Here is a 14,963-nt window from a genome sequence, read left to right as displayed (position 1 = left end):
TCTGGGTAGGCATACCCATGGAGGGATGCACAGACCTCTGTGGGCAAGACAACGGCACCCTCACTGCTCTTAGGTATCTGGATGAAATGTTCTGACCCTGTACTGGTGCAGTGGGCTTTGGGTTTCTCCTGGTGCACAATGATGGCCACATGTGGCGAGATTGTACAGGCAGTTCCTAGAGGATTAAGGAATTGATATCATTGACTGTCCCCCACACTTCCCTGACTTAAATGCAATAGAACACCTCTCAGAGATTATGTTTTGGTCCATCCAACACCCTTCTTTCATTTCGTAACACATTTACCAGTCCATATCAGCATAGATATCCAGCATGATATATCTGATGTGTTTTCAAAGCGTTCCTTTTATTTTTTTGAGCAGTGTATTTCCTCTTATGTTTGCCTTGTCTGCTCCTGATATGCCTTCCTGTCTGTCTTCATGGACTAGAAAAGCCCTGATGAACTTTTCTGCTTCATGGTGCCACATGGTTCTTTGACAGAAACTTTTTTTACGTATATTTTTTTGGGCATTTTCATGCCTTTAATGGACTGTCGGTGGAGAGCGCAGGGGAGAAAATGGGTGGGATCCGGAAATGACCACGGGCGCGGGACCCGGGTCGCCAGCGTACGGTGTAGGCGCCCCAACCAGTTGCGCCTTCATCGTGAAGACAGTCCATGAAAACAGACAGGCAGGCATTCAAAATACATGCAGCTGTTATGTTCTTTGTAAACAGAAGCTAGATATGTCATTAATTGACGTTATTAAGTTTAAATGTAGTGTAAAGAAGATTATTGGAAAATAACCTAAATTGGCCATATTGTCAAACTGAAGGTGCATTGTGTGGTACCCCTAGATCATTAGCAATCTTCACCAAACTTCATATTTATTGTTTATTCATCAAATGGCATAATATTATATTTAATTATATTATCCACCATAGAAGAGTTTTTGAGAGAAAGAGGGGCACTTGATGCGCCCTACTGGAGATGCACATTTGATAACCTGTGATAGCTATGGCAATGGTATGCATGTCTAAATGTCCTAATCAAAATGCATCAGAGGCCATCTGCATTTTACTTAAAAAGTACATCGAGAAGTTTGTAATATGTCAGACTATGTAGAGTGTCAGAAACATTTGTAAATGTGTTAATAGCTTTGAAAAAAATACTGTCATTCTTTGCATGCAGTAGTGTGTTTCTGATATTGATGTATAATTTTACAATTGCCTTTTTTTCTCCTGCTGTTTCCGCACGGAGAGACCTGCGGGGATTCTGCGGTGATTCAGATGTAACCTAAAACAACTCTTAGCCATTAGCTGACTGGTTTATGGAATCTTTGTTTGGGCTCCCAAACATAAAGTCAAAGTCCTCACAAATTGGTGATGCCAAAATATTTTTTCCAAAAGCTTAAGAATTTATATCCATTATCATATTGGAAATTGCTACATGGAGTTTCAGGGTATGTGCTATGTGCGTTTGTTCACAAATTTAAGGGTTTGAAAGTGGACAAGTTGGTATCTTATCTGATTTGAAATTGCTCTACTTGTCAACCAATGTGTTTTTAAAGTTACATGGGTGTGTACCACATAATCTATGCTGGGGATTTTAATTGGCTAAAAGCTACAGTGAACCTTACAATTGTGATCCTCCTAATCTGAATCAGTGCAACCCTGAGTGGCTAACAAATCAAAATAGCTGGACAATGACCTATGCTAAGAGGACTCATATTTGCATATTGTGACATCACCAACTCATTCTGATGCATGTTATATAGACCACAAACAAATTATAAAATCTTATTGAAATCTTAGTCTAATAGACCGATTTACACGTAATAAACAATGGAGCTGAAAACATTTTAACTTGAGGCAACACGGTCACCGTTAGACTAATGGGGAGAATGGATGTGAAATATAGGCCTATGGGCACAGTTCTTCAACTAGGGGGCTAATAGCCTTGGCGCTTCAACATTATTGAGTTGAATTTGTATTGGTTATTTGAAGTAAAAAAAAAAAAAAAAAATATTTGAGTCGGCCCTAAATTGACAGTCGGTCGGGTTACCGTAAACAACATTTTTTTTAAGGATGGCCTTATGTCACACAGTCACCATTCTCCATATGTTTTGTGCTTTGGTGGTAGAAAGTTCCATTTGTACCTGAGAGGTACACTTGAGAAATAACATAACTTTAAAGATTACAGTATGACTGATATAGGCTAAGCCTATATTGCTTGTTTATTATAAGTCATTGAGTTCCTATTGTTGAGTTTATATTGAGTGCATGGTGGGAAATACAGTGTTGTTGCAGTATTGTAAATAATGACCCTGCAAGATTCCTAGTTGTTGCTAATTCACTTAGTCTGTGAATACCTTACATTGACACCCCCCATATTGAATGTACTACTGAAATCTTGAAATATCCCTACCATGGTTGGTAGGTTATTTTAATGGTATATTGTATAGATAATATATAGTGGTGGTGGTGTGCTGCCCAGCAGCCTGTAGAGAATATTAACCTAATGATGGGGAACAAACCAATGCTTAGAACTTCCGTCTTTATTGTCCCATCACATGATTATGCTTTTACTGTATGAAGTGACATACAGCAATATATAAGTGAGGGATAACGGCCGAAGAGGTGACCGTTATCCTGCGCCAACCTGTATGCTTAGAACATAGTTTTATTCCACCGTTGCGTCCGTTTACATCGCTAAAACTGTCTTGATTGTGGAACTACTTTCCGCCACATATCAACTTTCTACTTGCAGGACAAAACTGCCGTTACTAGTTCTAAATGGATGGTTGCTATGGCCAAAGGCCAGTCGTTAGTTCTAAATGGCTGGTTGCTACGGCCAAAAGCCAGTCGTTAGTTCTATACGTTAGACCGGCACATCCGGGAACTTGACTCGCGAGAAACGTTCCAGCCCCTTCTGGGGGGAAAATAAACAACGTCTCTCATTAACTCCAATGCAAATTAGGGTCAATAAACGTAATTTGTACCGAAATCGTAGGGGTAAATGATAACAGAAAACACAACGAATCAATAGGACCACTCAATATATTACCACTTTGCCGGTCGTTGACCGTGAAAAATATGTTCAAAAGCTTAATTCAATCAAAGTAAAAACATGTCCCTTCGGTCTCCCGAGTAGCCTGCTAGCAGTAGCAGTGGCCAGTGTCATACCCGGACATACTCGTATCTCATTGAATCTCCAGTTGAATAACTAAATTGTTTTCCTGTATTTTTGGCCTCTTATTTTAATTGTAATGTTGTGTAGTTGACTGACAGGCTTGGATGTAAAGTATGTTCGTTAGATAATTCCAAGATATGATAATTTCTGTCATAGCCGATAGCCTAGCTGCTAGTGTTAACCAAGTGTTAGCCTAGATTTCCGTTTTCGTTGGTCTGATTAATTTTTGGTGTAGCCTAATGTTAGGGGTTCTTAGCTTTGTGGTTGGTACACCCAACCACACAGCAACTTCTCGGCATGTCTGTCTACCGCAAACACTGATCTATAAATAATAAGTTATTCGTTATAGATCAGTGACCGTGAACAACACCTGTTCACTTTGGCTTGTTTCAGGCTTGTTCTGAGGGCTTGTTTTCCCCAAAAAAGGGGCGTGGCGCAAACAACCTGCTCTGTGTGACGCGGCTCCGGCCTAACGTATCTCTCCCGTTGTCAAGCGGGCATATCTCAGGATTCTGATTAACTTTAACTTTGAAAGATCGCTATTTTTATAGTCTACATGGCATCCAACTAGCTACAATCCACCTCCGTCATATGCTACAATGTTACTATGTTCTGCATGTCTGTATTTCAGCTTGGATGCAACGTAACAGTTTATTTAAACTTTGCAATGAGTTTGGCGAATTAATATTCAAGTTTGATACGGGCATCACATTGGAACTACTTCGAAGGTAGCAGCAGAGATTCTAGAACAGTCTCTCTCGTGCGCGCTCATGGACATCCGCCCTTCAACATGCACATTTAGTCCAAATTAGAGGTTAGATTCTCTGCCCGAGCCCGAGCCCGACCCGAGCCCGACCCGACCCGCGGGCCGGGTCGGGCCGATATTTCCCGCCACTATCCTCGGGCCGGGCCGGGTCGGGCCTTTGATCAAGCATTTGTGTTTTTTTAAAAAATATATAATTTCTTTATTAGCCTAACTGGATGGGGAGACTATGCCATTATCCGAAATATTAAATATATTTTTTAGCAAAGTAGGCTTAAGTAACAAAATGTGTACAAAGTTGAAATTATTGTTAAATCCGGTTAGCGGTATTAGATTAGCATGGTCTACACATTTGGTTAAATCTCTTGTATTCAATTTGACTGATCATTCTCAATACCAATGTTCTCCAACTCCAAGACTCAAAAGTCAAAAGGGCCTCTCTCAAGGAGAAAAAGTATTAGCCTACCTTGTAACTTAAACACATGGGGAAACTGAACAGTCCAACCAGACTATGATAAGCTAGCCAACTATGCTACTTTGTTTACAATATTTTGAGGCTTCAACCAGACAGCTGAATTAAAGAGAGTGGTAACATGAATAGTAGTTTATTTGTTTTTTAAAGGATGCTGGACAAGCCTTATTAAATGCCGTTTTACTTTCCACCAGCTGCTGCATATATTGGTTATTTATTGTTAAAGCAGAGCTGCAGTTAAATGTTTTTATTTTTTATTGATTAATTGGTGACTGTCTGTTAATGTTGGTGACTGGCAGTGAGTTCTCAATAGAACTGCACTTTCTGCAATTTTTTTGTGTTATGATGTTTTTATTTTTCTGAAAAATGCTTATAGTTTTCACCGGACTCGTAGTCATATCGTACCGTATCGATGTTGAGATATTTGGCATGGATATAGAGATATGAAATTTTGTCCATATCGTTCAACCCTATTCCATATTTACAGTAGTTGCTGAAGAGTCAAAGGGGCTAAAATTACGTGAGTTTGCATATACAAATTACAGATTAATGTGCACACTTCATGTTGGGGTCCTGCTTGCCCTGTTGGGACTTATTTTCCAATAACGATTAGCGGACAATACATCATCCCTTACATAGCAGGCTTGCCAACACAGTATTCTGAAAACATTAAATAGCTACTTTCGAATAGCTAGTTACTGTTAAGTAGCAAAGGTGCCATGACTGACCACATACTGTATATGCAAACGGTTTTGTCATTGTAATAAACACTTAGTGCACAGTTTGGTTCATGTAGGATTGAATCTTCAGCCTAGGTACCCCAGTCTGGAAGGGGAGGTGGAACCAACATTCTTGAATGTTTTGATTTTGACTGCAATATCCATTTTAAACGCTAGTGGCCATTCTTACATATAGTACCTTTAAGTGTTTGTATTTATTGGGGATATCTGTTTAGACAAATAAATAAAAGTTGGTTTGCTTTTGGATTTTAGCTGTAAAATGTCTTTACTCTACTATTGGGTCTGCTCATTTCAATAAGGAATTTTATAGAACTGTCTGCAAAGCAGAACATATTATTCACATCACATTTCATTCATTCGTTCATTCATTCAATTCAGTGATTTAATGAAGAGACACTATTATCAGTGGCTTGGTCGACAGTGTTTTTAAGTATTTAAAATTGCTAAGTGCTGCATGACAAATTTATTCATTTGTCATGTAGTTCAACTCTGAAATGCCACAAAATGTCACAGAATCACGGAAACGGGTTGTGTTTATAACAGTATGCTTCATGAAGTTTCATTATTATTATTATTATTATTATTATTATTATTATTATTATTTGAGTGGTTCATTTATGTGTGTGTGTGTGTGTGTTTATGAATGTGTGACACATTGAACAGACTTTGCATGTCAATGTGTTTACTGCAGGAGAAGAATGGTCAATTTTCCTCTCTGTGGTATCCCTGGGATGGGATGTGAATCCAGTCTGCATTATGGTCCTTGTTTGTGGCTCTGCCATGTCGATAGACATGTTGGATTTGAATTGTGTAATTGCCTCTGACGACAGCAAACATTTTTGTCTCCCCACTGTTTAATATGCAATAGAATACTCCAGTTTTTATTAATTGGGCATATTGAAAAGTAATGCTGGTTATGTATTTTAGGCCGGAGATTTTCATTTCGGCAGGTGGTTAGTCCAAAAAAGTAGTTCCGTCTCCCAAATTATAATTGCATTTGAAGGTTTATGTGACCCTTTCCACTTAAATTGTATTCACAATTCTTACCGTTTGAACACCTTTTCTTCACTTCCAGAGGGAACAAGAAATGAGAATGAATGAAATGGGCCCTCGAGGAGGAATTAATATGGGAGGTAGGGTCATAAATATGTCATGGCATTAAGGTGAGGCTGATTGAGGCACATTGCTTTTTTGTTAAGATGATTAACTATGCACTTGGGACTGCACACCACCTGAGGGAATGTGTAATCAAAATATATGGATTTTATGGTTGAATTTGAACTTGTCCATGGACATGCCATCAGCCAACCATGTGAATGTGTCTCTGCAAATGTTAAATACCGTGTGTGTGTGTGTGTGTGCGCGCACGTGGGTACATGACCATGTGAATGTGAAGCAGATATTAGGCGGACATTATTTGATCATGGTCTATATAACAGCAATGCATCCTTCTGTGGGTTTGTCCACATCTTTCAGAAATAACTTCTTGTGTACTCATTGTCTTACATCTTGTTAAGGTGGCTAACACTGAAGCAAAACACAAAATACACGTTTGGCACATCAACACCACACCTCAAAACACCTCAAGGGATACAGTAGGGGGTTTAGAAACATTCATTATTTAGTTTGGTGCATACAGTAGCATTATGTATCTGTCACCTTGATTTCTTGGTACAATGGTAATGCTGCATTTTTCTTTGCTCTGTCATGTATTTTTTTCTTTTGATTATTGCACAAACTTTTTAACTTAATTCAAAGGCTCATATTTGACTTTTTATTGTTGCTTTGAGTCTTAATACAAATGCACACAGGAAATACACCTTCATTAGCAGAAGTAAGAAGAAGTCTTTTCCTGCAACTCTTTTGCCACTGATTAATCATTACTCAAATTAGCATCGAATTTCCTGTGATGCGAGCTGTTAAATGTGTTGCCCTTCTTTAAAGCACTTTTTGCCCCAATTACGTAATGTAATCTGGTGTGTGCATGTCGGTCCATCCGTGTGTTCACTGACATTGCTTAAAAACTACTGGTCCACGTGTTCATGTAAGGTAGGGGAGTCATTGTATCTCCATCTTGTGGGTGGTCATCTCAATCAAAATTCAGATGTTGGTATTTCCCCCCACTTTGTTTATAGTTAGTGACGATGTTCTGCAGTTGCCTAATTACTCTTGCTTGTTTTGCGAATAAACACAAAATTGCAAAACCTGGTTAATGTCTCAGCCAGTATAGGCTGTCTATTTTGTCTTGGATGGCCTCTGTGCAGCCGTAGCTGTGTGGTAATTTCATAAAACCACTGTGCTGCTTGGCTGTTTGATTGCATAATTTACTTTTTGAGCTGCCTTTCTGTCACTTTTTTCTTATGACATTTTTCCATAGGCTCGAAAAAGAATCATGCCAGAAAGTGTTATGTGATTGTTCTCTCTCTTGCCTCTACCTGTACATGTTTGTCCCCTCCTATATTTTTGCCATCAACATGCCAAAAAGGTGCTGTGCAGTCTCAAATATAGCAAAAGCAAGATATTCAGTGGATTTTTGTCCGACACCATCTTCAGTACAGTAAGTCTGAAGTATGTTGTGATGCCTCACTCAGCCTATCCAATCATTGAGCACACTTTCGTAATGCATTTTCTCACATGGTTTCTGATTCCTGCATTATTACTTTTTTGGTGGCCATGGTTCACTCCCAAGTCAAAACCCGCCATGCATTATCTTGCGTAGATGCTTATAACTCTGGTGCAGCTGCGGGTGGTAACCAGACGCCCTCTCAAATGCTGGGTATGGGGATGCCGGGCCGGGGTGGAGCCATGGGGCCTGAGGGAACGCCACTGATGCCTGATAATGGAGTGATGGTAAAGTATTTGAGTACACATTTGATATCAAACTAAGTCTTTTATGCCATTTGTAGTGTGATTGTGTGTGTGATTGTGTCTGTGTGTGTGTGTGTGTGTGTGTGTGTGTGTACCATGTACCCTACCCTTTTTATCATTTTTAGATTAAGATACATATTTGTCAGTCTATCTGTCAGTTAAATTGGCTTATCAACCCTGTGGAAATGAACACCTTAACTTTAGAATGAATCTCTTTTGTTGTAAATTGTATTAACTGTCAAATGCGTTCTTCATATAGCAGCTTCAAGGTCATTTTGATGATAAACTAACTCGTTATTTTGTGACCCATCATTAGACTACTTTACACGAAAATCGCATTTTACATAATTTCTGTCAGATGTCCCCCAATTTGACAGCATAGGCTAGCATATCCGATATTTAACTAATTTGCTACTAATTTGTGCCATAACTTGTGAAAACAAATACAAGAAATGCATAGATAAGTTATTAAAACCACTTACTGTGGTTTAGAAAGCAGGGAAATGTATTGGGTGAGTGGTTCTTTCTGTAGTGTTAATTTAGTGATAAATTGCCTCTTGGGTTGTTGCAAGGGAGGCCGCCGTGGTTGTAGAATATGTTAGTAATGTCCAGTCGGATACCTCGGGGCAGAAGACTTCCGCATGAGTCTCTGAGCAAAAAATCCGACCCGACTTTGCGTTCAAGTCATGTTTCCTATTGGAGGTCGGAATTTCTGAATAGCTAATATGGCGTGAAGGTACTATTAGTTTCTGCAAGTGAAGTCCTACCCACTGATCTGTAGTAGGTCTGTAGAGTGAGTGGGTCCCATCCCTCTGGAGGAACGACTGTTTGTAGTCGCAACCCCTCTACAAAGATATGGGACCTGGTTATAATGAAGCTAAATGATGATTTTGCTAATCACATTTTTATTGTATGCAAGAATTGCTACACTGAAATCTGTATTTCACCCATCTCAGGGTAAAGTGGTAGAATAATGCATGACCATTCAAAAATATGAGTTTCTAATGATACAGTGTAAATGGGTGAAGTGCCCCTTTAAAACATAACATTTCAGAAAATGCGTAATACAAAAAAAAGAGGTAGTCTTGATGTAAGCACCTAGTTAAGGTTCATAGTGATATTTTGTCTTGAAAATGTGTACCCTATTAACCTGTCTCACTTATATGACATAAAAATGTCATTAAGGTTTTAAGTGTAGACATCATTTGAATCCTAGTTATATCACCTAAGAAAGCAGTCCAACCACACTCAAAAAAGTATTAGCATTCAATGCATAGAAGTGTGTACGGAAAGGAAGTGCCCCCATTTTTTTCCAGAGCTGTTTTTTTTTAACAAATTCATTAAACTTAAGTGTAGTTGTGGAATGGAATAAGAAACAACCGCCCCACCCCACCCACCAATCCACCAAAACAATCGAGCTGAGGTGTGTCTGTGTGTATATGTACATATACAGTGAGGAGAAAATGTATTTGATACCATGCTAAAGTTGCCTAAAAAGAGGAGTTTAAAATCATCATTTGACAATTGATCTTAATGTCTTAATTAAACAAATGAGTAAAATTAAAACCGCTAAGTACACCAATTTTCTTTGTGATTGAAGAATGTATCGTAAATAAATAAATGTTCTTCCTAAATGCTAGGGGGAAGGAAGTATTTGACCCCCTATGTAACCCTATGGGAATTTAACACATAGGGTTAACATAGGGGCAGGCAGTTTTTTATTTCTTAAGGCCAGCTATTTCATGGATCCAGGACATTATGCATCCTGATAAAGTTCCCTTGGCCGTTGGAAAAAAATCTGCCTGCCCCTATGTTAACACTTGTCCTTGGCGGTTTGATTTTTACTCATTTTTTTAATTAAGGCATTAAAATCAATTGTCAAATGATGATTTTATATTCCTGTTTTAGCATGGTATCAAATACATGTGCTCCATACTGTGTGTGTGTATATATATATATATATATATATATATATATATATATATATATATAGTTATGTTGTGCCCTTACTCAAAATATCCCAGTCTTTCGATGTCTACAATAGGTTTACAGGAGTTTAACTAACATACAAGTGAATAAATAGCATTTTGCATTGTATACATTGTACAATATTTGCATTTGTTACCTCTGTGCATCTTGAGGAGTCATTTGTCAACATTACGGTATCATTTAGAACAAGAATATGATGTTTCTGGTTTTGAATAATGGGAGGATTACAAACAGCATAATGCTTTGATATAAAACATTTTCACTGAATGCATCATACCACAGTTATATATCCTGTACTATGGTAAGAATAATATAAGTTGACTGGTATTGTGCAGATGCGTAATACTTGGTGACCTCGAGAAACAGAGATCTATGTGAAAACTAGGCGGAATTCTCCTTTAAGGAATAACTTGGCTCCAGAATGCTGAGCCTTTTTGTCTTAGAAGGTACACTATGCAGGTCTAGGTATTTTTGATGACCGCAGAGCTCCCCTTAGAGTTGCAATGTATTTACATGTTACTCTGCTATTGTAAATATCAAACTCTCAAATATTCTCAAAACTTATCTCCCTTGTATACTAGGGTTGGTTACCTATAGCATTTGAACAGATATCGGCACTGGTGCCTGAGGTTCAGTGTTGGTATTCAATGGTACTTTTCTTTCGGTACCTTACCCTTATAAATTTGTAACAACTACCAACATTTTATTACATTTTGTCCATTAGGGTTATGTGATGGTAAAGCTATTTTAGGCAATGTTCATGAAAAAGGCATCCTTTCACTTTAGTTTTGTTTTGTTTTCGTGTATGTGTACCACAGTTTAGGAATCCCTGGCCTAGATTATTATCCCCTCCTTACCAGCTCTGTTGTTTAAGTTAGCCTACTTATTTTTGATGCAGCGCATTGTTCCATCTTGAAACGCTACGCATGGTGTCAAGTTATCTGAATGTGTAGACTAACCAGCAAACTGTAGCGCAAAGCTTGAATTTATGAATCAAATTGTGGCATTGCATCGGAGAAGTGAATCCGTTAAATATGCCCTTCTATTGAGTCATATTTCTCATTCAAAATAACAGAGCAAAGCGAGCAACAGAAAGAAAATAGAAATCGTAGTGTCTGCCTACAACAAAAGTTCTCTTAAAATGTCACATTGCATCGTGCTGTCCGCGTTGCTTGCAGTCAGGACACTCCAATTGACAACAATGGAATTGTACGAATTGTATAGCTAATGTTTGATCGCATCGCGGTTAGGACATAGAGTTAGGTTATATTCTATCTGCTGACCGCGGAGCGAAAGCAAAGGCTACGGTCTTTATCCAGAGCAATTGTTGTCACAACAAATCTAACATTTGGCCAGCAGTGAGTATTTGACAAATAGCCTATGTTATTAATGCTGTTAATACGTAATTTTCAAGCTATGATACATCTGAATAGGTTTGAATAGCAGTTTTCTGTCACATATGCTTTGAACTATTTAAAGTCTTGTTTCACTGTTTTGAATGGATCCAGCTCACTTGCTATTTAGAACGATGGGTGCATTTCATTGCACTCCATCAACTGACAGTTTTATTAAAATTCTTACCAGGAATAGGCCTACTATTTTGATTAATTTATGCCCGCTCCTGGCGCAATCCATGCAGGCTTAAATGGTGCATATTAAGTTAGCCATAGTAACTTTCGTCGTTGAGACAGACGTAGCGTTACACTCGTAACCTCAGATGGTGCACTCTGCTCCTGATGTACATGATGACATGATAATGTTTCTATCGGCGATTTCATGCAAAATTGATAGTGAGAGGGAAAGTGGCAAGACATACAGTAGAAAGAGAATGACAGGCAAGTGATTGTCCTGTTGTCGTGCTATTTTTACAGACCTACCTATCAGTTGTTTCTGAGGGCGGGCTTATCTCTCTCACTTTCTGTTACGCATAGCCTGCCGAAAAAATGTCACCTTTTTCAGCCCTTCTGAGTTTGCAAGTACAGTATGTCACCAGTGCTTTACTGGTACATTATAACTCGGTCGACAACTTATGTGAAAGGTTGGCAGTCAGCTATTGTCCACATGCAATCTTGACAAATGACTCCTCTGTTCTTTTTTAGAGCACTATGGAAAATCGTTTTTTCTTCTTTTCTTTTTGGCATCAGTGGTGTGGAAACATGCCAGAAATTTGGTTGACGTTTTGCATCGCCCAATACCAAATTACCTTTGTGGACCTTCTAGTATGTTTGGCACCACTGACTTCTGCAAAGCCCTTAGAATTGTCAGTGTTGTCCTTTTGACTCCAGAGAGGCCTCATGTTCTTGTAACTAATTTAATTATCTTTTCCTCCCTTGATTACTTCTGATGGCGACTCTACTGCCTTTGATTATCCTCAACACTGGGAAACATCTTTTTAAACAAATAAACTGGAAACTCCAACTCTGCAAACATATGATATGACCAATTGGAACCCTCATCTTCTTGTGACCTTAACACCAATCATAAAATCAATCAACTGGACCGTGGCACTGTAAATGTAGCGCAATGAGCGGTACCCCCAGGGTGGTCCTCCTCAGATGGTGTCCCCCATGGGCGGACGGCCAGGGGTGGAGTCACCTCAGCAGCAGCAGCAAGCAGTGGTTGGAGGGGCTGGTGCAATAGGTGGGGTTGGGGGACCAGGTGCTTTTGGCCGAGGAAACCCAGTTGGAGGCAGCTTTGATGGCCCCAACAACAAACGCCGTAGATTTTAACTTTTATATAATTATTGCCCACAATATTTTTTCATTTTTTATTTGTTAAATTCTTGTACATACCCAGGTTTTCACTATGGGGCGGAGAATAGGGTCATTTTCCCCTGTAGTTGTTGTCCTTCTGCAGTATATCAACTGGCCCGTGTTGTACAGTCTTTGTTTGCTTTTCTATGTGCCTGATACTCATCAGAAAGTTTAGCATGAGCCACCCTTACAACCCTATGTCATTTTGAAGTGCCGTGGCATACCCAAAGACAACTGTGAATACATTTTACTATTATAAACCTCGCATTGTGATGTTGAGTTTTTTTTTTCCTTCCATACTGTGATGTTTTTTAATTGGATGTTAGCTTAATTATGTTTCTAGACTTGCATGCTTTATTACAGTTGAAATGAAATGCATCTTGTTCAGTTCAGTGGTATGTACAATAAACCCATTTTCAAATGTGTGCTTTGTACACTGCTATTTACAAATTATGTCCTTAAAACTGGAAACAACTTCACCATCTTGTCATTTGTCTCCCATCATTTCAGAATCTGATGTTGAAATGAAAGTCACTTGGTGGTCTTTTGAATGTCTCTGTAGCATGTGAATCTTAATCAAGAGGTTTTACACACTTGCTTCTAGTATAACAAACCATTACTGTAAGACAGACACTTTTAGATCTAAAACTAATCCCTTGGCAATTGGAAGGAAAGGTAGTCATAATACTTATCGAAAACAGGACTGGCTAGTTGTTGTTTGTTTTTTTGTTGTTTTTCTGGGGGGGTGGGGGGTTTAACCTTCATCCTTCAACCTTTGAAATATCTTGATGTATCAGATTGGACAAAACTGAACTTCTAGCAATTGGGTTCTTAAATTCCAAAGGTTAAAATCATTGAGCCTCATTCACCAAAATCTTCCTAAGAATTGTCTTAACTCTGTTCTTAAGAAGGTCCCACAAAAACTCTTCAGCAGATTCATGAAGATGTTCTTAAACCTCAGAATTGTGTGCAGTTTCATTCTGATCATGCTGACTGTTGATGCAAACGGTAGTAATGACATTAAATAGCAACATGGATTTCAGTGCCTCATTTCAATGGCACTTAAATCTCTGGCGTTTCACTGTACGTCATGCGTCATCTCTAATGTCTTGCTCTGATAGCGCTACATCCAGATACAGATAGCTAACAAACGCTACATGTATAAGCTTAAAGCAGAGGGGTGCACCACATAGGCTAGTGGACAGTGTTTGAGCTCTTTTCAAAATTTAGCAGTAACTACACACAAGTAAAAGTATACTTTACACAATAACCTTGCTAATGAGCGAACTGGCATCTTTTTGAAATGTTATCAGCAAAGTTGTGATGTGAACTTTGGTGCAGGGAGTGTTCTGAACTACATAATGACATGACCATAATCTTTAATGTGCATGAAAGTTAGCTTGCAAAAGCATGAATATGTAGGTTACATACATCTGCATTGATATCCCTGAGCTGTCGAAGAGGCTACAGAACTATCTCCATACTTTACATAAGCTGCTCTGACAGCAAAGCAGAGTCCCTTGACGGTAGGTCGAGGTTAGATTACTTTATGGAAAGCCACCTATACTGGATAAACTTGAAAGCAGAGCTTATCAGTGTGTGTCTATATCACACTATCTATGACCATATTTATATAACAGCTCATAAGCTGTTTTAACATTTAAGTTTCTGATGCATACAAGCAATGAGATATTAATAGTTAATTGAATATAACAGTTCAATTCCATGTTCAAATTTGTCTCATCAATGGAAAAAAAGCAATTCTTGTATTGTAAAAACAAACAATCGGTTCAAACACCGTTTTAAAAGTATCAATTTAACACCGGTATCAGATAAAACCCAAACGATACCCAACCCAGTTGTTAGTCCTTTGCCTCCACAGAAAAATCATTTTCATTGTGCACTGGGGGAACAAGCCATGAGAAAGTATTTACAATGCTAAAGTAAAATATAAATATGTTATTTTTCTAGGGGGAGCTACAGTCATAAAGACAGTCAAAAATGCCTGAAACTGCATAGTATGCCTTTAAAATACCTTAATTCTTTGTAAAATAGCAGAATTGATTTTATAAAAAAGGTTCTAATATTTTTATTCTAAAATACCATAAATTATACAATGACTATGAAGTCATTTATACTCTATATAAAACTATAAAATGTATTATAACACCTGCAGAAATGATGAAAATG

The 14,963-nt window shown here is 38.4% G+C and overlaps 1 protein-coding gene across 1 annotated transcript in view; it reads left to right on the top strand.

The window, feature by feature from the left end:
• pspc1 (paraspeckle component 1) overlaps nt 1-13,252 on the top strand; it is a 60,012-nt gene extending 46,760 nt beyond the window's left edge. The window contains exons 7-9 of the mRNA XM_062527736.1: nt 6,239-6,296; nt 7,883-8,013; nt 12,540-13,252. Of these exons, the coding sequence (XP_062383720.1) occupies nt 6,239-6,296; nt 7,883-8,013; nt 12,540-12,749 (399 nt within the window). The 3' untranslated portion in view covers nt 12,750-13,252. The remainder of the gene's footprint in view (nt 1-6,238; nt 6,297-7,882; nt 8,014-12,539) is intronic.
• Nucleotides 13,253-14,963: the final 1,711 nt, after the last annotated feature.

This window comes from Sardina pilchardus, chromosome 23, assembly GCF_963854185.1.
Source record: "Sardina pilchardus chromosome 23, fSarPil1.1, whole genome shotgun sequence".
NCBI classification, from domain to species: domain Eukaryota; kingdom Metazoa; phylum Chordata; class Actinopteri; order Clupeiformes; family Clupeidae; genus Sardina; species Sardina pilchardus.
This window is presented reverse-complemented; position numbering and strand designations above follow the sequence as displayed.